General features: G+C 44.6%; 2 protein-coding genes across 4 annotated transcripts in view; one reads left to right on the forward strand and one right to left on the reverse strand.

Moving 5' to 3' along the window:
* Positions 1-23,351, forward strand: part of LOC139057687 (uncharacterized) — a 40,304-nt gene that overhangs the window by 10,918 nt on the left and 6,035 nt on the right. The window contains exons 3-4 of the mRNA XM_070536412.1: positions 2,345-2,446; positions 19,580-19,667. The gene's annotated coding sequence lies outside the window, so the exon portion shown is untranslated. The remainder of the gene's footprint in view (positions 1-2,344; positions 2,447-19,579; positions 19,668-23,351) is intronic.
* Positions 12,816-23,351, reverse strand: part of LOC139057688 (adenylate cyclase CyaB) — a 153,206-nt gene continuing 142,670 nt past the window's right edge. For all 3 annotated transcript variants that reach the window (XM_070536413.1, XM_070536414.1, XM_070536415.1), the window contains exon 5: positions 12,816-12,973. In XM_070536413.1, coding sequence (XP_070392514.1) covers positions 12,833-12,973 — 141 coding nt within the window. In that variant the 3' untranslated portion in view covers positions 12,816-12,832. The remainder of the gene's footprint in view (positions 12,974-23,351) is intronic.

Below are 23,351 nucleotides of genomic sequence, written 5' to 3' on the forward strand. Positions count from 1 at the left end.
CCTTTTTCCAGTCATGTGGTAGATTAGAAGTTGCTAGTGATTTACGAAAAATGTGTCCCAGATATCTACTGCACCACTCAGCATATTTTTTTAGGAATTCGTTTGGAATTTCGTCAGGCCCGGTTGATTTGTGTGGGCTGTTGCGAAATTTCGTCCATATTTGTATGGACGCTCCTTCTGTGTCATCACTGATCCCCACACGCTCTGCTGGCTATCTTCGCTCAAGGACCCCACGGGACGACTCGCTCGCTGGGCATTACGCCTGCAAGAATATAACTTCTCCGTGGTATACAAGACGGGACGCTTGCACCAGGATGCCGATTGTTCGTCCCGCTACCCCGTCGACGAAGCGGCTGATGCGGACTCCATCGCTTGCGTGTTCTCTGTGTCCCAGTTGCTTCAAATCGGCAACGAGCAACGCCACGATCCTTCATTACGAGCCCTCATCGACCATCTGGAGTCAACGCCTGGCGACGCCTCTCTGCGGATGTTTCTCCTTAAGGAGGGGACATTATACCGCCGCAATCTCGATCCACACGGCCTTGGCCTTCTGCTCGTCATTCCATCGCACCTGTTTTCGACTGTCCTCCAGCAACTTCACGATGCTCTCTTGGCTGGACACTTGGGCGTCTCGCGCACATACGACTGTGTACGCCGTCGATTCTTTTGGCCGGGTCTCGCCCGCTCCATGCGGCGCTACGTTGCCGCTTGTGAGCCCTGTCAGCGCCGAAAGAAGCCCTCCACACCTCCAGCTGGATGTCTCCAGCCGATCGACATCCCACCCGAACCATTTTTCCGTGTTGGTCTAGGCCTTCTCGGACCATTTCCTATCTCGGGCTCCGGAAATAAATGGGTCGTCGTCACTACCGATTATGCTACGCGGTACGCAATCACCAGAGCCCTCCCGACAAGTTGCGCTACTGACGCTGCTGACTTTCTGCTCTATGACATAATTTTAGTGCACGGTGCTCCGCGCCAATTACTCACTGACCGTGGCCGCAGCTTGCTGTCGGCAGTCGTCGAGGACATCCTCCGCTCTTGCTCGACAAAGCATAAGTTCAGCACGTCCTACAGACCAACGGCCTCACGGGGCGCCTCAACGGGACCATCACCGACATGCTTTCGAAGTACGTTGCGACTGACCACCCCGACTGGGATCTTCACTTACCATATGTGACGTTCGCGTATAATTCATCGCGTCACGACACCGCCGGCTATTCACCATTCTATCTCTTTTATGGCCGAGAACCCGTGTTTCCCTTGGACACATTGCTGCCCTCGGCCACACGTTCCGCCACTGAATACACCCGCGACGCGATTGCACACGCCGACCACGCGCGCCAGCTCACCCGCGCCCGTCTCGAGGCCTCACAGGAGCATCAGAGACGCCTCTATGATTGCCACCATCGTGACGTGCACTTTTCTCCGGGTTCTCTGGTGCTTCTCTGGTCACCCGTTCGACGTGTGGGCCTTTCTGAAAAGCTGCTGTCGCGCTACACTGGCCCTTACCGTGTGGTACGACAACTGATCGATGTCACGTATGAAATCAACCCCGCCGATCTCTCAGCGTCATCATCAGCTGCAAGTGACATCGATCACGTGGCAAGACCAAAACCATACAACACGCCTTTCACCGCGGATGGGTAGATTAAGCACCGGGATGGTGCTTCTACAGCCGGGGGTGATGCTACGGAACAGCCGCCACAGTGGGGCTGCACTGAGGAGGACGAAGACGACGTGGGTGCCGACTTGTTATAGCGTCGCCATTTTGGCCTCGTGAGCTTCCACGTAAATAAATTGCGATTAGTATTCGGCTTCAGCTTCACGTAACAATATTTTCATCTGAAGAACAGGATGTCAGCTCATGCGATTGCTGTCAAAGTATGTAGGTTGTAGCGCTGCCTAAATAAGGGCTGCGATTTTGTTGCGATGCTTTCCGCACGATGTTTGCCGCTCTTATGACCCACTATACACGGCTGGCTATTCTAGTGAATAACGATGGCGGAATGTCAATCAGACCACTGAGGAAAAGGAGTAGCATCGGAAAGGGCATCGCTACAAAATCGCCGCCTAGGTTTTAGACTGTTCATAATCGATTCTTTGATTCACTACATATTTAGGTTTTGGTTATAATTCCCCAAATAGTCTGGTGTTTGCTGCTGGTTTTATTCCCGCCTGAATTTTACAATATAACAGTGAAACCACTTGAGATTTAACTACGAGACATCTGTACAAACAGGCACAGATTGATGTGCGAGTCCCTTTCTTTCAATTCCACATGACACTGTAAATAACACGATTGAACGTCACATCGCAATAAATTAAAACTTTCTTACTGTTGAAGGTTATGCGGATTCTGGAGTCAAGCCTACAACCTCTAGGAACCTGCTCCACTGCTACATACTGAATCGCGCAACGATGCACTTGACCTGCATGCTTTTACAAGGTGCGTGAAAAACTGTCGCTGCACTGTGAGTTGTTGGATATGCTTGTGTAATATGCAATCATTTTACTGTGAGTGCAATTTCCAGGAATTCTAGTAGCAGATCACTTGTACAATATCTTTTATTTATCTGGGGAGCCCTTAGTTGAAGTATTGTAACTAAATTAGGTTCTTCTGAGATAAATATAAACAGTGCTGGAATGTCTATGCATATGTACTCTATACAGGCGGTATATTATTCAAGCCAGATTGCTTTTTTAGGAACATTGAGGAGCATGAGGCTGTCTATGATCCACCCGAGAGAAATAGAAGGCTTTGGTGACCTGAATTATTATGCAGTCACTTCTCGCACTAATACCTGCGCACTTAACTTCTTCCCTTTTCTCGGTCACAATTATGTATTGCATACCATAATTCATTTAAAAAATACCAGCATGAAGCGAAAAAAATTTGCTGCTTTATTAGGTAGCTGCCAAATTCCTAGTCACAGTAGGAGAGCTGAATTTTTCAAGCAAACAACAAGCCACTAACCTTTTAATGTGGCAAGTTCAATATGTGCCGCAAGAGCTTGTGGGCTTCAGGGCGGGAGCGGGTCTCCTTTATATGTCACATAAATTACTGTTGGCGATAATATCAAGAGAAGCCAACAAACACTGACACCAAGGACAACATAGGGAAAATTACTTGTTCTTACTAAATGAAATAATGTAACGATAAATTAATGGAAATTAAAGTGGATGAAAAAACATTTTGCCGCAGGTGAGAACCGAACCCACAACCTTCTTATTTCGCGTGCTATAATGTGGTGTAGAATGCTGCTGAATCATAAAAGTCAGCCCAGTAGAGTAGTTGCAAGTCCACCATAGCAGCACAGCTGAAAGCAGACATTCTCTGTTACATTGCATTTTTTTCTCCGCTTCGCTGCACTTGTTCCGTTGATAAGACAATGCTTGTCATATGCCGTCATCTATCTCAAATGTGGAGAATCTTTTTTACCTTCTCTTTTTTATTACTTATCAACTGCCTAATACGCGAGCTTCCCGTGACATACGGACAATGCGGAGTACTGCCTAGAACTTATGCATGCATCTGTGGTACCATATGCTCACCACCTCAGATTCTCGATATGTTACAAAGAGGCTTGCTTCACGCTCGAGCCACACTGCACTTGGTGCAATATTGAAACTTATTTATTTATTTATTTATTCAGTTTACCCTACAGGCTCGGGGGAGCATTGAGTAGGGGGGGTTACAGAAAAATGACAAATAATTAACGCAAAGAAGGGAACTGCATGGCAAGAGAAACAAATACGTTTGTACATTGGAAAAAAAAAAGAACACTGTTAAACATTGGAAAAATACATACAAATTCAAGGAAATACAATGGAAAACAAAGTCCAAAAACAATACAAAGGCGAATACAATACAAAGTCGTACAAAAAAGTCAAAGGAACATGTGAAGTTCCAAATGTTCACGAAATTTCGCAGGATCTTTTATTGAAACAATATTATTTGGAAGGCTATTCCATAGTGCGATGGCGCGCGGTAATGCAGAGTTATTGAATGACTGTATGCGGCCAAAAATGCGCCTGAAACTGAGATGATTATGAAGTCGAGTAGATGTGCGAGAAGGAGTTTCAAGCGACAGGCGGCTAGACCATGAGTTATAGTAGTATTTATGAAAGAGGCATAGGAGAGCAACGGAGCGGCGGGAATCCAAGTCCGGCAGGAGAACATCGCGTTTAATTTGGGTAATGCTAGATTGACGACTGTAGTTAGAAGTTATAAAGCGGGCAGCACGATTTTGGATGGATTCCAATTTATCTATTAGGTATTGTTGATGAGGAGACCAGATCGAAGAAGCGTATTCAAGTTGAGGGCGTACAAAAGTTTGGTAGGCCTGTTGACGGATGGTAGATGGCGTGAGGTGCAGATGACGACGTAAAAACCCTAACGTTCTGTTAGCTTTAGCGCATATTTTCTCGATGTGAAAGCTCCAGGCTAGGTTAGTAGAAAAATGAACGCCAAGATATTTGTAAGTAGAGTCACGGGGAACTTCCGATGAGCAGATTTTGTAAGGGAAATTAGGATATGATTTCGTACGAGTGAAGGAAAGAACGCAGCACTTAGATGTGTTAAGTGTCATTTGCCAACGGTCGCACCACTGATTAACTAGGTGAAGGTCATTTTGCAAAGTTAGGTGATCATTATGGCAGTTAATTGTTCTGTAGATGACGCAATCATCCGCAAAGAGTCGTATGCAGGAGGAAATGTTGCTCGGTAAATCATTTATAAAGATTAGGAAAAGAAGAGGGCCTAGCACACTACCCTGGGGTACACCTGATGTTACAACAGACGTGGAGGAGTTAAAGTTATTCACAAATACAAACTGGTGCCGATTAGATAAGAAATTGCGAAGCCAAGATAATGTTAATGAGTCAATCTTAAGAGCACTTAATTTAGCTATTAGACGACAGTGAGCCACTCTGTCAAATGCTTTTGCATAGTCGAGAAAGATGCAATCAATCATTTTGCTGTTATTCATGCCATAATGTAAATCTGATGTAAATTCCAAAAGTTGGGTGTCACAAGACAACGCTTTACGGAAACCATGTTGATTTTGAAAGAAAAAGTTATTAGATTCAAGATGGTGGGATAAATGGGAGGCAATGATGTGCTCGAGAAGCTTACAACAAATGCATGTTAGTGAAATGGGGCGGTAGTTACCAGGTGAGTGCCTGTTTCCATCTTTGAATATAGGAATAACTTTGGCTATCTTCCAGTCAGCAGGTAGAAGACCTGTTGATAAAGACTGCTGAAAGATGTAGCACAAAATCTGACTGGATATAGCTGACGTGTTCTTTAGAATTTTAGAATTAATATTGTCAATGCCACTTGATGTAGACACCTTTAGATCGCGTATTAGTTTTGAAATGCCTTCAACACTAATATTTATAGGGGACATGAAGCGATAATGAAGGTCGGAGACACAGGGAATGGAAGAGCAGTCTTCATTGGTGAACACAGAGCTAAAGAACGAATTGAAAGTTGAAGCACACTCAGATGCAGGGACAGGAACATTGTCAGCGTCATGTAATGTTACTGTATTACTGCCACGATCAGTAGAGATAGCTTGCCAAAACTTTCTAGGGTTAGTGTGTAGAAGTGAGGACAGATCTTTGGAAAAATACTTCTTTTTGGCTTCACATATTGCTAGGCAGTAAGATTTTAAACAATCCTTATATTTAGACCATGCCGAGGGACACGATAGCCGTTTAGCAGAAGCGTATAACCTTTTCTTTTTATTTCGGAGTGATCTAAGCGATTTATTAAACCATGGGTTACGTTTGTCATTAGATATAGTGAGTAGTGGCACATATTTGTCTACTAGGAGTGAAATAATATTTCTAAATGAATTCCAATTCACTTCAACAGAATTATTTGTAAATGATGGAAGAAACGTTTCCTGAAAGAAAACCTCAAGTTCATTGTTAATTTGTTCGTAATTAGCTTTGTTATAATCCCTTATTATCTTACGTTCAGCACCAGCGAATTTTAGTGGAATATAAATTGAGAACTGCAGTAAGTTATGGTCACTAAATCCATCAAGTTGTATTACAGGGCTTATGCTATGTGGCTCTGTTGTGAGAATAAGATCTAATATGTTAGTACCGCGGGTAGGCTCAGAAACAATTTGCGTAAGATTGAATTCTAAACACAGCTCAATAAAATCACCTGAATCAGTGCTCGATGAAGACAAGCGAGACCAATTAATGTCAGGGAAATTAAAATCCCCAAATAGGTATATTTTATTAGTGGGAAACTGTTCAAGGGCCCTGGTAATACTTTTATGAAGATCAGACACAAACAAGCGGTCAGTGGCAGGTGGGCGATAACACACACCCATCAGTAACTTCCCGTGTAAAGTAGGACAAGCCACCCAAACTACCTCAAGAGCAGTGTCAGTGTCAACGAGAAAAGAAGGAATAGTTTTATTGATGGCCACCAACACGCCGCCCCCCTTTTTATGTGAACGATCATGGCGATAAATGGCGTACTGATTAGAAGTATGAAATAACTCGGAGTCACCTACATCTGCATTAAGCCAGGTCTCGGTTAACAATACAACATCAGACATGCTATCTTCAAGATATGATGCAAGCATGACACGTTTTGGCAACAGACTGCGGATGTTGGTGAATGATACTGAAAGTGAAGGTGCGCGTGTAGTTGATAGCCGCTGGACTTTAGCACCGCGCACATCGGCAACTAGCTATCGAGCAGGTACTACGGAATCAGAACAACTATCGTAAATATACGTGGTATTATTGATACGAAGTTTGTCAACATTCAATTTGTAGGGACAATTACGTTCTCTGGCGAATTGAAGCAATTTCTTACGTGCCTGTCGAGTAGCTAGTGAAAAATCTTCTCTAATAGAGATCCCAGTATTTTTCAGCTTATGTGCGCTAGTGAGAATTTCCTGCTTATCCTTAAATAACGTAAACTTGGCAATTATTGGTCTTGATTTATTTGAAGCAAATTTTCCCAGCCGGTGCACACGTTCAAACTGTGAACTGCCAGTTGTGATATCCAACTTATCTGAGCATAGGGCAATAATTTTTCTTTCTGTAGTCGACCAACTCTCTTTATCCTCGTCGGGGATTCCAAAGAACAACAGATTGCACCGTCGCATTCTGTTCTCAGCATCGTCACACCTTGACGTTACTGCCCGAAGTTGATCGGCAAATGAGCCACTAGCATGATCAGAGCTGTTAGACAGTGAGGTGGCATGTGAAACAAGCTTTGCCTCCAAAGTGACCACTCTCTCGGTCAAGCTTTTAATTTCTTTATCGGTAGCATCTTGCTTTTCGCTCAGCCTCTTAATTTCACCGATTAATGTATTCTGACCAGCTTCTAGCCTACGCACAGTTTCAAGAACAATGTTAAGTGTTTGTTCGACGGTAGGGCCGGGATTTGATTCAATATCACCCGACAGCAACAACAACAGACATGCAGAATTTTCGCGCAAGAATGAAAAGAACAGCAGCAAACGCCGCATCTTATCATACAGTTCGGTCGGGCACGACACCGCAACAAGGCAGTAATGGCTGCATTTCATACAGGATGCATCTTTGAAGTAACCAACCTGGAAAAACAGCAGCGGTAAGCGTCCCATCCTTTCAGCGGCGTCGTGCCCAACCGAAGTGGTGCCTTGCTGGCCTTTATATCCCGCTTCATAGCTTGCGAGGGCGTCAGTGAAGGGACCATGTTGCCAGCCACCAGTAGAAGAAGGAACCGAACTTGGCCATCCTTGCACTTTTAGAAACCGGGACAGGAATGCTTGATCAGCCCAGCGCGGCCAAGAATCGAGAACCCGCGGAGATAAGGCACCGAGGAACGTAATCTGGAAAAACAGCAGCGGTAAGCGTCCCATCCTTTCAGCGGCGTCGTGCCCAACCGAAGTGGTGCCTTGCTGGCCTTTATATCCCGCTTCATAGCTTGCGAGGGCGTCAGTGAAGGGACCATGTTGCCAGCCACCAGTAGAAGAAGGAACCGAACTTGGCCATCCTTGCACAACAACACTTTTCATACCACTTTTTCACCACTTTTCAAAAACAACCACTTTTTCATATATTGTAATTATTTTTTGCACTCTCACTGAATTGAGGTTTTCTACTGTGAATAATGCGCTCTCAGTGGTTGTACGAAAAGATTTTAACCACCTAAAGACACGGTTGAGGGAAAAAGTCTCCTCAGTAATGCTGTCACACAAAAGTTGTATAACAGTGCGGAGTGTCTCAGGATCTATACATAACTAAATTTCTGGCATTCAAGCCCTAGCTTTTTCAACAGAATTGTGTGTGCAACAAACATCTTGCTTTTTAAGCACTATTCTTAGAGTGACAGATTTCTGTCTGTTTAAAGTAAGCGGTCCAATCTGTCTTACTATGTCTGGTTAATTCCAATGCATTCTTGACTGTTGCTGCAATGGTGGCGGCTTCAAGGCCAACTAGATGTCCCAGACTCAGCTGAAAGCATGAACACAGTGGTTGTTTCTTTTGATGATGGTTGCACGTGTGACTTTGCAATTTGGGTTTCAACTTGTGCTGGTTTTGATTGTGGTGGATTGGAGATGAAATGAAAGCTCATGGCAGGTTCTGCACTGCACAATGCGATCCTTTAACTGGTATCCTGTATAATAGTTTCTCTTGGACTGCTTTCTGATTTGTTGAGCTTTTGGTCGGATTTGGTGCATACTGGGCTAGGCAATCATGCCATTGTGCTTATTAGCAACACACGATATACACAAGAATATTGTCCGGCATGCTAAGGCATGTGGGCTGGCAGTATGTAGCACACTAGCGAAAGCACACCAATGCTGGTATGGCATGGTAAAGCTTTTCGCTTGCACCGCTGTGGTGTAATCAGATTAAGGTAGAAACAATGACATCTAAGCTTCCAGTGCCTGCACTTGCAATGCAGATACTAGAGCGTGCTAATCGCTGGCAGTGGAAATTTGCAAAGCATTGATTACATACTAAGTCAACCTGCCTCCCTTACGTGCCAGCACCACGCCCACCTGTTACACACCACCACTGAATCTAAAGCAGCACACAGTTGCTGGACATCAACACAACTGAAAACTTTTAACGGATGCAGCATTGATGGAAGGTGATTGCTTAATACAAACGTCGATAGTCTCCCACATTTTGCTCTATGACGAGCACGTGATGAAGTATAATGCAGTTCGTCTTAGATTAATCATCTGTTAACTCATCATTTTTCTGTTGAGAAAGCATAAGATTGCAATAATATATTCACATGAAGTTTATTGATGGCGTGCCCAATTTAGATAAAGCCTAAACAACTCGCCACGTGAATAACACCTTTTCATGCTTGTGAAGCAGATGCTGCTACCATTCAGTTTGCTGTAGGTACACATACACAGCATGTTTGCCTCCTACCTTCTGTGGCATGCTGACGGTAGTAAATTGTTGTGCTAAATGTTCAGCAGAATGCGCACCTGCAACCTGCAACTGACATCGAAGATGTGTAAGAACTACAAAAACATTGTGAAAATTTGAAAAATGCACAGGATATTGCAACGCCTTTCAATTTGGCATTAGACTGTGTGCGCGACTACCTTTTCACCACAGCACCTTATGGCATAGACAGTAGTGTTGAGCGATGAGAGGCCTGTGATATCAGCAAGCTTTCTTGGTAAATACTTGCAAGTTTTTGCTCATGGCATAGTGAGAGCCTCAACTTTGGGAACCTCGATACTTGAAGTAGCACATAAAAGCTTATTGGCCAGTTGCCTACTTCTAAAGTTCATGTACTACTTAGCAGCTGCTGCAATAATGATTAAAATAATTTGTGAGCAGTTTCATACCTGAGTGGACTGGCAGGTAACAGCGCAGTCTGTTTCAAACAATTAGTTAAAAGCTTCTGTGTTACCCTGATGTTTTTATGAGCTATTTTTGACTGCTGCAAGTTTCTTAGCTGTGTGCATAGAGGCCAAGCTGTTCTTGCTTATATGAATATTTTTGAATAAGGGAAAAAATACTTTATTTTAAAATTAGTTTTATTTTTCAGCTGCCCTCTGAGCTCTCATCCAAGCACCGCATTCCAGAGGTCTCCTATGAGCAGACCTGGCAAATTGAAGTAACACGCAGATAGTCCAATAAACTACTCGTAATTTCAGACAAACCTTTATAATGTATAGTCAAAATTTTCTTTTAAAAGCGTAAGCACAAGTACAACCTGAACTTTCCATCTAAACATTACATTTTATATTAGTAAGAAAGACATAACTATAACAACAGCAGCACTGCAGTGAGGAACGTAAATGGTACTCGAAGTGTTGTACTGAAGTAGTCTATGAAGGCCAATTAGTTTGTAACTTTAGAACAAATTGGCATGAATTTCTGTACCATAGCAATATTCCAATCCGTATGCTGCATCATGTAGGGAACAGTAACCTTACAATGAAAACCAATGCAAAACTTTGAAACTCAGAAAAGATGTATAAATATAAAACGGGTACAGGGAACTCATGTATGCATGTCTACATAAAATACAGGATTTCATCACTGGGGCCAAATAAAGGATGCATAAAGGCAGGACACACGAAGAAAACATAAAAGAAGTAGCCAAATTTCAACATGGAGGAAACATAAAGGACGTTTCCTCATGTGAACTCCGGGAAACACACAGTAAACACAAAGGACATAACCATTTTCATAAGGAGGCCAACGCTGTTGCCTTGTCCAGTGATGGAGAGAAAGCTAGAGGCGTGGCACCAAGCATTCACTGTCGTTGACGACATCGCTGCCGGCGACACCGCCATGAAACTCGAAAATAAGCTGCTGAATTTAAGTTCCTGGGATTTTGCAATTAGGTTCTGAGCAGAAAAGTCTCAAACGATGCTTCTGTTGGTCAAGTTGGACCGATGATGCTCAATAGCCGCTATAATGTGCACAGCCACTGTACAACAAAAGGAGCTGCAGCACCAACAGGTCTCGAAAATACGTCGCAGCATTAATGTTCCTCGGATTCCGCAATTAGTCATGAGTAGAAAAGCCTCAAACGATGCTTGCAGTGGTCAGGTTGGACCAAAATTGCTCAAAAGCCTTTCCACCGCCTGAACAGACTCTGTACAACGAAAGGAACTTCAGTACAAACAGCAGCGTGTTACTCTGTGATCACGTGCTAACCCTAATCCCTTGTCCAATGATGGAGTCAAAGCAGGAGGCGTGGCGCAAAGCATTCACTGTCGTTGAAGATATGGCTGCCGGCGATACCGTGATGGAACTCGAAAATAAGCCGCAACTTTAATGTTCGTGGGATTCCTCAAACCGGGTTCTAGGCCAAAAAGCCTCAAACGATGCTTGCAATGGTCAGGTTGGACCGATGATCCTCAACAGCTGTTGCATCCCGTGTACTGCCACTGTACAACGATAGGGCCTGCAGTACAGACAGAGACTGGAGCGGGTTACTCTGTGGCCGCATGCCAACGGCGCTGCCTTGCCGATTGAGCCTGAAGCTCAACATGGCCGACTGAGAAGACTACGCAACAAGTGGACAGGACAGCACAGTTCCCTAAAATAACGAAAGCGAAGTGCGGCACTAGTGTTTACGAGAGTTGTCAGCATAGTGGTTTAGCCAGCATGGCAATGAATGGGTAGTGTACGCGGATATGCGTAATCTTCGTTTTTAGGGCTTCGAATGGCTTTCTAGCACGACGAAAATATTACGTTACAAGCCAAACCATTCGCAGTGATTCAGCATGCACGTGGATTCTTATTGCCTTCTGCGTTCAGAGAACGACTTCCTCGAAATTGGAGGCAATAGAGGCGCCTATATCCCCGTAAACGAGGCCACTAAAGGCTTCAAAAACAAATATCAGCCATATTCACGTGCTCACGATCAACGTTTGGGGAACTTGAATTTCTTCGTGAAATAGAAATTTGCAAAATCGTGGTTCAGCTGTATAGATAGATATACAGACACTGTAAAGTGCGTGAAGTATCCCAGAAAGCTAATCGCATCAGTGGTGTTCCTTCTAGTAAAGTGAGTACATAAAAACTCAATGCAGGACAGTGCATCTGTCCTGATCTTTCACTTGTTCCGTCATGTGTGCAGTTCGCTGTGTTTAAGCTGATCTTCATGGCTCAGTGCGTTGCTATGTTTTGACGAACGACTGCCAAAAGAAGACACAAGAAGACAGACAAGGTGATGCGCGAACTGGCAACTGGTTTGAAGATAACAGGAACGAGGTCCAAAATAAGTAAACAGTAGATCGACACAGTTCAAGTAACATCAACATGCTGAAGTCACATGCATCTTTCAGGGTTTTTTTTTTCTGTGGATTGGCATTTCTCAATTTTTTTCTCATAGAACTATCCAAGGCATGCTGACACATCTACCATTCACATTCACTTTGAAATACATCATTATTTTCCCTTACTTTTTGTCCTTCGTGCATGTGATGAATTTCGCGTCACGGAACCGCGGCTCATGCATGCATGTCACACAGTGCGCAGGGAAACTTGGAGGCGCACTCAGCCATGAATCGCGTCAACTAGCCCCTGTCACGAGTTTTACTGAAGCTGATCATTGAAGTTTATCCTGGTGTTCCGTTTCGGTCTGAGATTGTGTCCGCGAGGATTATTCTTACTTAGTGTGCCGGCTGTGCACCAGCGCACAGATGTCTAGCTGCGCTCACGCTATTGCCCTGCCACGCTTGGACGGGCTGGACATCAAAGGGTACAGACATTTCACTACAAAGCGCTATTCCATACTTACGCGCTTATGATTTGGCGCCGTTAAACCAGAAAAATTTTAAGCTTATACAAAGAGCAGTGGCTGACTGCAAGGTAAATTTTATTCCCAGAGGGTCTGTTGAGGCAGCATGTCGATGTACGAGCCAGAGATGAGGCCACTGGTGTCTATGCCCAGTTCCTTGCAAAGCCCCTTGGCAATGGCCTGACCTTCTTCTGTCGTCTGCTTCTCTTCCAGCATAACCTGTCGGTGACCGAACAAAGATCTGAGGCACTACAACGTACATCACAATGTGCTAAGAATTGCTATGAAGTACAACTTTGTATATTTAGAAAAGGTGATAGATGAACATACTTAGAGCTTTGACAACTATACGCAAGCATCTTGAAGCAATGCTAACAAAAAGAGCAAAGCTTGACGTTCATTTCATGAATTAAGTATAGGACCTATAGTATTCAACTTAGTTCGAAAAATGTTTAAATACTTATGCCTTGTTTTGAGGTGCCAAAACCACTCTATCATTGAGGCATCCGTAGTGGGTGATTCCAGGTTCATTTGGACCCCCTGAGGCTTTCTCATCTGCACGTAAACCTAAGTGTCCGAGCGTTCTTTTGCATTTCGCCTCCATCAAAATCCGGCCGCCACGGCCAGGATCGAACCCCCGACCTCGAGCTCATTAGGGCAATACCACAGCCTATAGTTAGCTTTAGCGACAATAGGCACTTGATGGTGCTTGTAACGACAAGCCGTGCGACGCAGTATTTTACTTAGTTTTGTCTTTGCTTTCAAGCAATTTATTTCTTCTCCCGCTTTTCCTTCTCCCAGCGCTTTTTGACCCCTCGTGTGGGTGGCATGTAGGCATTTACGAACACACACATCGAGAGAAGTTCTCGCCTTTAAGTAAGCAGGTTTATCTCTCTAAAACAAATACGCAGTGAGATTCACTTATAGCGCAGTACAACATCGAAACAAAAGTAAAATAAAACGCGGGAATAGAAATATATCCACTGTCGCTGAGAATGGTTACATGGTACTTCTTTAAAATAAATTTTTTTGCACATAAAGCCGATGAAAACGAATGTAAATACGAAGGCTGCGCTGCGCTACATTGATCTCACAAGAACTCAGAGAGGATGCTGGGCTCATTATTCACAGTACAGTTTCTAAACACTGTCACACAATTTGCGTGCATATTACAAGTTCGCTTGCGCTACAGAGGAGGGTAGGTATGTGCAGCCGAGTGGACGTGTCTTATTTAAGTATTCCGCACATTTCAGGGCCAATATCGTATTTTCGCTTGCTGTAAGTGTCTCAAGGTGCGAGATGCCAGCAAAATAATTAGTTTTTATTTGTTGTTATACTTACAAGGCCAAAAAGACGTTCCAAGGGGTGGTTTGTTCAGGTTAAAGGTCATTAGCCACGTATTCACCAGTTAGCTACACGATCAAGATCGGTTTGAACAGCGATGAAAACTAGAAGGAAGCTTTATCTTGGGATAAACTCCGACTCCTCTTTTCAGATGTCCAATGAAGGCACAAATTGTATCAATAGACAACCGTTAAATCGGTTGTGTAGAATACAAAGATTTCAGCCAACTGTTAACCGCATAATTTTGATTTATCACCTAACGTATTCGCAAAAATGGCAACATAGGTAAATCAAAACAAAAAATATCAGCCCAAGCACTCCGTACACATGGTTAACCAGCGAAGCTGAAACGTGCGGCCCCGGTGTTTATCACAAGGTAAATTACAAAGGTTCATTCAAGTGCTTCTCAATTATTAGTTGCGTATTTGTGTTTCTTAATTAATTATTGACGACGACAAGCGCGGAAGTATTGGGGCGCCAACGAGCCAACTGTGGAAGACAACGACGCTGAAGCCATTGCTGATAAGGGTAGTGAGTCAGTGAGTGAAGAAACTTTGTTGTGAACGCCTGCAGAACGGTTAGCCTTCCCCTGTTAGGGAGGCGTTACCGTGACGCGGCCATGACGTCTTCGCGGCGTGTGGCGCCTCCACTTCGGCCACGGCCGCACTATTGCCTTTGGTCGACCACGCCTGCCCCTCTTTTGGAGTGGCAGCCTCCCTCCGGTTTCACTCGGTCGTTGCCTTTCGAGGGCCGCCGAGATCTGCTGGACGGCGTGGGTTTGGACATCTTGGTCATAGCACCTCGTTGCGGCCTCGAGCCGCGGCGGGATCATTGTTATTGTTGCAGCTTCATGCGGATTCTTAGCACAATAACAAAGGATGTGAGCTGCAGTGGCTCTTTCCTTTCGGCACACACAACACAGATCACTTTCATAAACACTTAGGCACACGTGCCTCATCAGCACCGGTGGGAATAACGACCCCGTTTGAAGTTGTCGATATTAAACTTCCTCCTTACGGGTCAAGCCCGGATGAGGTGGCGGCATAGTCCTTCACTCTAGTCGGTACCATTTCACAATTTCGTTGTAGGAAGTCATTTTGTCCTTGGTTTCCCACCACCACGACGGGTCCGCTGTAGTAGCAGCGGCACGGTTGGTTATTCCTCGCGCCGCCGCGTTCGCCGTCTCGTTGTAGTTAACGTTGCCGCGATCCCACACATCACTGCCCATGTGGGCCGGAAACCACTTTATCACCACACACCGACTTTCACTCGCGAGATCGACCACACGCAACACACGCGCGGCTTCACCACACGCCCTTGCTCTGGCATAATTTTTCACTGCCGTCCTAGAATCACAGAGCACAGTCGTGCACTCGGGGTCGGCGATGGCCAGAGCAATGGCCACCTCCTCGGCTTGATGCGCCCCTCGAGTCCGCACACTCGCCGCTGTTCTCGTTGCACCAGTCGATGCCCCGACGACTGCAGCGGCGAATGCCTTTCTGTCATGTGGATACTCTGCCGCGTCCACAAACACGGCACCCCTGTCTTTAGCATGGAGATCGATGAGCGCCTTGGCCCTCGCCGCCCACCGCTCTTTGTGGAACTCAGGGTTCATATTTCTTGGCGCCGGACATACCCGTAGCCATCTACTAATTGCATCCGGTACAGGCACTTCTGTATTTTCGGTCCCCTTTCCTTTGGTCCTAGGCCTAAGTCACGCAGCACTTGTCTGCCCGTTCTTGTTTCCGATAACCGCGCAAGCTGAGCGGTCCTCTGCGCCTCGGCGATTTCCTCCAAGGTGTTATGCACTCCCAGGGCGAGGAACTTGTCGGTGCTTGTGCAGTCGAGAAGTCCGAGTGCAGCCTTGTACGCTTTGCGTATGAGCGCATTGATCTTACTTCGTTCGTACTGCCTCCAGTTGTGGAAAGCAGCAACGTATGTAATGTGGCTTATAGCAAAGGATTCCACTAGCCTGGTGAGGCTTTCTTCCTTCATGCCTGCTGTTCTGTGCGACACCCTCTTAATGAGGCGGATGGCCGTAGTGACTTTGGAGACGGTTGACCATCTCGCCGTTGACTTGTTTGCGCTCAATCAACATCCCCAGCACTCTGATCTTCTCGACAACCGGGATCATATGACCACCGCCCGTGTTGATCATTATTGTCTTGCTCTCTCGCAGGTTCGTTGCCTTTCGTCTTCCTAGCTGCACTTTTCGGGGGAATCACCAACAGCTCAGACTTGCTTGTGGAGCAGACGAGCCGACCCATCCAGCTGCTCCTCGATAGCGTCAACAGCCTCTTGCAATGTATTCTCGATGTGTCCGTCGCTTCCTCCTGGGACCCAGATCGTTATGTCGTCGGCACAGATGGTGTGTCGGACCCGCGCGACTCGTGAGAGGCGCTCGGCCACCCCTATCATTACAAGGTTGAAAAGTAATGGCGAGATGACTGATCCCTGAGGGGTCACGACAATGCCGAGCTTCTTTTTTTGGAGCCGCAGGTCGCCGGCGATGATTTCGGTAGTCCGCTCCGTCAAAAATTCCTTGATGTACGCATATGTTCTCTTGCCCATGTTTAGCCGTGACACCTGGGCCAGAATCGCAGAGTGTCTCACTCTGTCAAAAGCGCTCTGCAGGTCCAAACCCAAGATGGCTCGCTTGTCTTTCATCTTGGTAGTGTCATCGAGGATTTCATTTTTCATTTCTATCATAGCGTCCTGAGTTCCGAGCTTGTTTCGGAACCCGATGACGGTGTTTGGGCAGAGCCCCGAATCTTCTAGGTACCTCTGCCACCAGTTCATGAGTACATGCTCCAACGCTTTGCCCACACAGGACGTAGGCGAAATCGGCCGGAGGTTCTCAATGTTGGGTGGCTTGCCCGGCTTGGGAATCAAGATAGTCTTGGCTGCTTTCCACTGCCGGGGTAATGACCCGGCTCGCCAGCAAGTGTTGAAGTATGCCGTGAGGTTCTCGATGGCCGCTTCGTTAATTTTTAGCGTTCTGTTCGTAACGCGGTCGGGACCAGCGGCGGAGTTTCTGTTGAGATCGTGCAGGGCAACCCTTACTTCCCATACTTCAATGTCTCGATCTAGCCACTCGTTTCTTTCGCCTAGGTAGTCCGGGTGCGTCTCTGTGGGAGTGACCGGGAGGTACTTGTCGTCGAGGCGTTTCTTCATTTAGTCTTCCTCGTGCTCGGTCAGCGCCCTGTGGATGATCTTGGCCAAGTTGTGGTGCTGGTGAGACTTGGTCGTGGTCGCATCCAAAAAATGCCTCAGCATACTCCACGTCTTGCCGCAGTGTATCTGGCCGTCCGCTACGTTACAAACCGCATTCCATTGCTGTGTCCATAGCACTCGGCTGTGGGACTCGATCTCGCGGTTGAGTTCGGCGACCTTGTTGTGCAGGTTTCTGTTTGTCCTCTGCGCTTTCCACCTTGACAGAATGGACTGCTTGGCTGCGATGAGGTGGGCGAGGCGGCTGTCGACCCTGTGAATACGCTCGTCCGTCTCGACTTCCTTGGTGTTCTTTTCTACCTTGTTTACAATCTCGGTGAACCACTCCTCAATGTCCGTAATTTCGCTTTGCTCCTCGGGTAACAATCCTCGAAACGTGTCCCAGTCAGTAAATCTATGTTTCCGAAAGCTTCTGCAAACTTCGTCGTTACCACCGAGCGGCACAGCGACCTCCACAATGTAGTACTAGTAGTAGTATGTAGTAGTATGTTTATTTGGCGATATTATATACAATATGCCCTCGAGGTGAGGCTAAAGGAGGTAGACCAAGCAAACCTCCTGACAAGGCCTACACCCCGATCACACATCACGGAAACGGGGGCCGAATGGACAAAAGAAAAAAAAAGAAAAAAACAAATGAGCAAACATGATCACAATAGAAAAATAGTTAATGATAGACAATATTAAATATCAATTAACAATAAACAAAACATTATACAGAATTATACAGAACAAAACAAGTATATAGAATTAGCTGAAATTTAACCGGGGGGGAAAAGAGTCGTCAGTTTTTTCTTAAATACAGACACACTATAACTTTCTAAAGCAATCTGAGTAAGTGACTGGTAGGCATTACACAATGTTATAATTTGATAATCGGTTGTTTGTTTACCATAATTTGTTCTGGGTCTTACAGTAGATAGCGCAACGGAACGTAGACCATACGCAACGTTTCTTGAATTATAAGTATTAGAAAAAGAGTTAAAGTCATGCTTGATTTTATAAAAAATGTGAAGAGCCAAACTAAAATTGAATAAATGAAAGAAATTGCGAACATGAAATGTTTCGAAAAGATTTGCTTCAACAGTGGTCACTTCCCAATTCGTGGCCCGCGTTTCGACATTCGAAATCCGCCATATTACCGCTATTACTCCTGACGAAAGTGAGATCGGGCGTTGTGTCTCGGGTGATCGAGTTGCCGATTCTTGTTGGGTATGCTGGGTCGGTGATTAGATTTAGTCCCAAGTCGGTAGCATCTTGCATTAAGTCCCTGCCCTTTGCAAATGTTTTGGGTAACCCCAGGCTTGATTCGGCGCGTTAAAGTCCCCGCAGATTACCAGCCTGTTGTTGGCCCCCGCGACGTTGCACGCTTTGTGTAAAAGTGCTTTGAATTTCTGCTTTCCGTGTGAGTTCTTTTGTAGTAGTAGTTGTAGTAGTAGTAGTAGTAGTAGTAGTAGTAGTAGTAGTAGTAGTAGTAGTAGCAGTTGGTGTAGTTGTAGTTCTTTTTTTTCTACACGCAGACACGATAGTGGGAAAGTAGTCCATAACAGCTTCGCTGTAGCAAATTAGCTGACAGTCATGCGAAGTAAGGATAATACTTGTATCGGCCGTATCAATTCCTAAACATTCACTTGCTAACTAAATTAACAAGAACGGTGTTAACAAGTACAGCAAAAATTAACAAGCACAGCAAACACGAACACATTACACTCGATGACCGCGGGCACTCGCTGTCAGAACGCTGGCGTGAGGAAACGCAGAAACAGCAGCGAGCGAAGTGATCTTCGTGCTGTCTATCGCTTCGACGCAAAGTGAGCGCTGAGAACACGCAACCCGCTCAAAGCTACGAGCTGCCAACGCGCCAAGAATAGCGTGTGGACAGTGGGGCTAGTTTCTGTATCGGCAATAGAGCATCGCCATGACTCTGGCAGCCAAAGGAAAATTTTGTAGCATTTGCATAAGTGGCTTCATCTTTTCAACCTACGTAGCAATAAAACAAAGTGATGCAATTGTGTGTAGACATAGCTCGTAAAATTAGCTTTAAACTATTTTCTTTTTCACCGGCCTGTATGTTTATTTAGTCGCTTCATTTCTTGCGCCAAAAGGTAGCGCTGTCGCTCCTATTGCTTCGGCTGCCATTCTGTTCGTCTGCTCCTGCGGCTTTCTATGCACATGCACGTTTTTTCGTATGCTCTGCAGTTAAAAATTTTCTTTCTGTGCCCCCGGCAATGTTGGAAAAACTCGGGAAAGGACACAATGCGTGCTGCGCGGCTGTGTGGTGTGGCAACTCGGGGAGTACGACAAGGACGAAATTTTTCCGTTTCCCAGCGAACGAGAGGTAAGCAAACTTTTCCTGCAGTCGTTATGAAGGAACAAGCGTTATCCTTATCAAAGCAGCTTCAGCACGAAACGAAAGTTCTTCCGCGGCTGCTCTCTAGTTATTATCTTTTTGGTTTGGTGCTGCGCCCATTTTTTCGGTGTTCTAAGAAACTGAAGGTACTTGTTGACAGTTGCTCATCAGCCGATTGATGCTAGCTGTCACGCAGACGGAAATTTCGCTTCGGTTTATGACAGCGGTTGCTCGTTATTTTTTTCCACGAGTAGAAAACTTGCAATTTATATTTTCCGAAGGTATTTGAATGCTTGCTGCACAAGCTTATAGCCGTGGAGAACATTCCTGTGAACGATTTTTGTTTTTTCATTACCACCTTCGGACACCAAATGGACACTGCCAAAGCCAAAAAAAAATAATTCTATAGCAATGACCGTTTGCGTTTTGAATTACATGTTCAAGTTACATGTGCTACAGCCTGTGCCTAGGACAGAATTATTTTCGTTACTTCTCCGTACTCTCAACTTTAGTTCCGCTTTTATAGGTTCTTTAAGCATGACCTGCACGGTGAGCGTTGTCTTTTCCACGTCGTCTGATACGGCGCCGGATGCCATGTTACGTTACTCAGAGAAATTTGTTCGCCAAGTGTGCCAAGAAACCGCGCAGTTTTCGCTGACAATGAGCCAATTCACGTTTGTAAAAGTGTTACATCAGGGTCTCGGTTTCGAGACCGAAACTTACTCGCCTTCAGGAGGCGCTGTGATAGCGACGCTGCGCCAATTTAAGGCACCGCAAAATTCTGTTGCGCGGAAACTCAAACATAAGCCATTTTGCAATTGTTGCATTTAAAGCCGATGGCGAAGCTCCAATGAGTGTGACAAGTACCGTATGCTATTTCTACTATTCTTGGGGCTGTCATCTGCCGCATGCGTTATTGCTATAGACGACGGAATTTCACCTACCAGTGAGCAACAACGTGATGGCGCGCCCAATCGTCACCGTGAACAGCGCGTTCACCACATGTTTCGTAGTGCAGATTTGTACCGAAAAAACGTATGCGCTCATAATTCGGGAGGCAAGACTGAAAAAAACTGATTAGCCGCAGCGCCATCTGCGACTGGCGATGCACCATTCGAGACACGCTAAGGCGACTAACCTTGAATTTTCTAGGTTTCTCGCATACACTGACAGCAGGATAAATATAGGCAAGGAAGAAATATGGCTGCAGCCGAGAAGAAATTCACTGCCTAACGTCAACTACCAGTATTATTTATTTATTTATTTATTTCAGAATACTGCAGGCCATTGCTTGGCCTAAGAAGGAATGAATTTACATTGTTACATAACCAAGAGAATAAAATTTATACAATGTTAGCAGCACAAATATATCAAAAGAATAAACCAAAAGAATAAAATTGTACAATAGCAGCATACGGATACCAAAAGAATAAAATTATACAATATTAGCAGCACAAGGATACAAAACATACATATCAGGTAAGTAGACGATGTAACGCATCAGAAAAATTTTGTGAGGAAAAAACAGATGCCGGTAACGAATTCCAATCTTGTACTGTTCTAGGGAAAAAACTGTACTTAAAGCTGTTAGTTTTGGCGAAGATGGGAGCAAGTGAATGCTCATGAACGCTCCTAGTCCTTCTCACTAGAGGACGCTTAATGCACTCTGGAAGCTGGAGCTTATTTTTTCCTGTTAAATTATTGTTCAAGAATATCAATCTATTAATCTTTCTGCGGGTTTCTAGTGTATGAATGTTATTTGAGATCATTAACTGCGAAGGAGAGTCTTCCCTTTTGTATTTTCCGTATATAAACCTAACCGCTTTCCTATTGACTTTTTCAAGGATCATTATATTTTTTTTGTGTGTATGGGTCCCACACTACTGAAGCATATTCAAGTAAAGACCGCACACAAGCTTCGTAAGCCAATTTTTTTATGTGTGCAGGGGCAGTTCTTAGCTTTCTTCGTAAAACCCATAACTTTCGAAATGCAGATGTAGAAATATTAGTAATGTGAGCCGACCATTTTAACTTACTGTCGAGTGTTATGCCTAAATATTTATATTTGTCAACTTCCAAAATCATGTTGCGGCGAAGAAATTAAGGAAGCAAAATGGGAGACTTTTTTCTAGTTATACGTAAAAGAACAGTTTTTTCACTATTAAGTTCCATAGCCCATTTCAGACACCATTCAATAGCAAAAACTGCTTTTTGAACAGAGATGTGGTCATGTTCACATGAAATTTGTTTAAACACAACACAGTCGTCTGCAAACAACTTAACAGAGACATCTTTAGGAACAACCGCAACTAAATCATTTACATATATAAAAAACAACAAAGGTCCCAGCACACTTCCCTGAGGAACTCTTCAATGAACATTAACAACACTAGAAGCGGTCTTATTAATTTCCACATATTGCCGTCTGTCTGTAAGGTAGTCTTGAATCCATCGAATAATAAAAAATGGTATACCCATACATTCCATCTTATAGAGAAGTTTGCCATGTGGCACCTTATCGAAGGCCTTGCTAAAATCAAAGAAAACCACGTCCGTTTGCCCGGACATATCAAGCACCCGCGCAAATTCATGTACAGACAAAACAGTCTGAGTAACTGTGGATAACCCCTGCCGAAACCCGTGCTGATTATCCGACAAAAGATTATGATCGCTCAGCAACTTTCGCAAGTAACCGGCTACAATATGCTACAACATCTTACAGCAACTGGATGTTATGGAAACAGGCCGATAATTTGAAACAGACAATCGATCACTTTTTTTATATACGGGAACCACCCGTGCTATTTTCCATTGTGAAGGAATTTTTCCATTTGCTAATGAGAGTTTAAAGATGTCTGTGAGGCAGCCTGATATTTGTTCTGCGTAACGCCTCAAAAATACATTCGGAAGACCATCGGGTCCAGCGGATTTTTTAGTCTCCAGTTTAAAGAGCATCGCCAGAACACCCTCACGAGTTACTTCAATGCCATCCTCTGGTGCAGCCACTGCTTTTATTTCATATTCATCTAATTCTGAAAACACCTCCTAGAAATACTGATTAAAATTCTCAGCTATTTCGGCAGCATCAGTGATAATCCTGTCCCTAACTTTTATTTTAGTAAGTGCATCTTTGGGTTTACTCAAATGCTGCCAAAATTTCTGCGGAGCAGTCTTTAGAAACTCTGCTAATGTGTGTGTAAAATATTTAGTCCTGGCGCAGTTCACCTTTGATAATAGGTCACGTTTGACTTCTATAAACAGTGGCGTTGACATCCCCTGCTTCTTACGATGTCTCTTAAGTCTACGCTTAATGTGTATAATTTCACGTGTAATCCATGGATGTTTCCGCTTTTTAAGTATTTTTCTGTTTGGAACGTATTTTTTAATGCAATGCCTAAGCACATTAGCGAACCTTTGCCAAGAGCTTTACACATCATCACATGTAATCCCAACATTTCCTTCAATATAGTCAATAATCGCCACATCGTCAGCTCTACTAAATTCCTTAACTGTAGCGACATCAAGCGCACGTGTTTTTGATTTTTCGACCTTCCAGGAAGAAGAAATTAACTTATGGTCAGATATGCCGGGTTCAATTGTAACAGTTCCTTGTCTAAATCCTTCACTAATGAACAGCAAGTCAAGAATTGATGTTCCGCGAGTACATTCAGT

This window comes from Dermacentor albipictus, chromosome 3 (assembly GCF_038994185.2).
Source record: "Dermacentor albipictus isolate Rhodes 1998 colony chromosome 3, USDA_Dalb.pri_finalv2, whole genome shotgun sequence".
NCBI lineage: Eukaryota > Metazoa > Arthropoda > Arachnida > Ixodida > Ixodidae > Dermacentor > Dermacentor albipictus.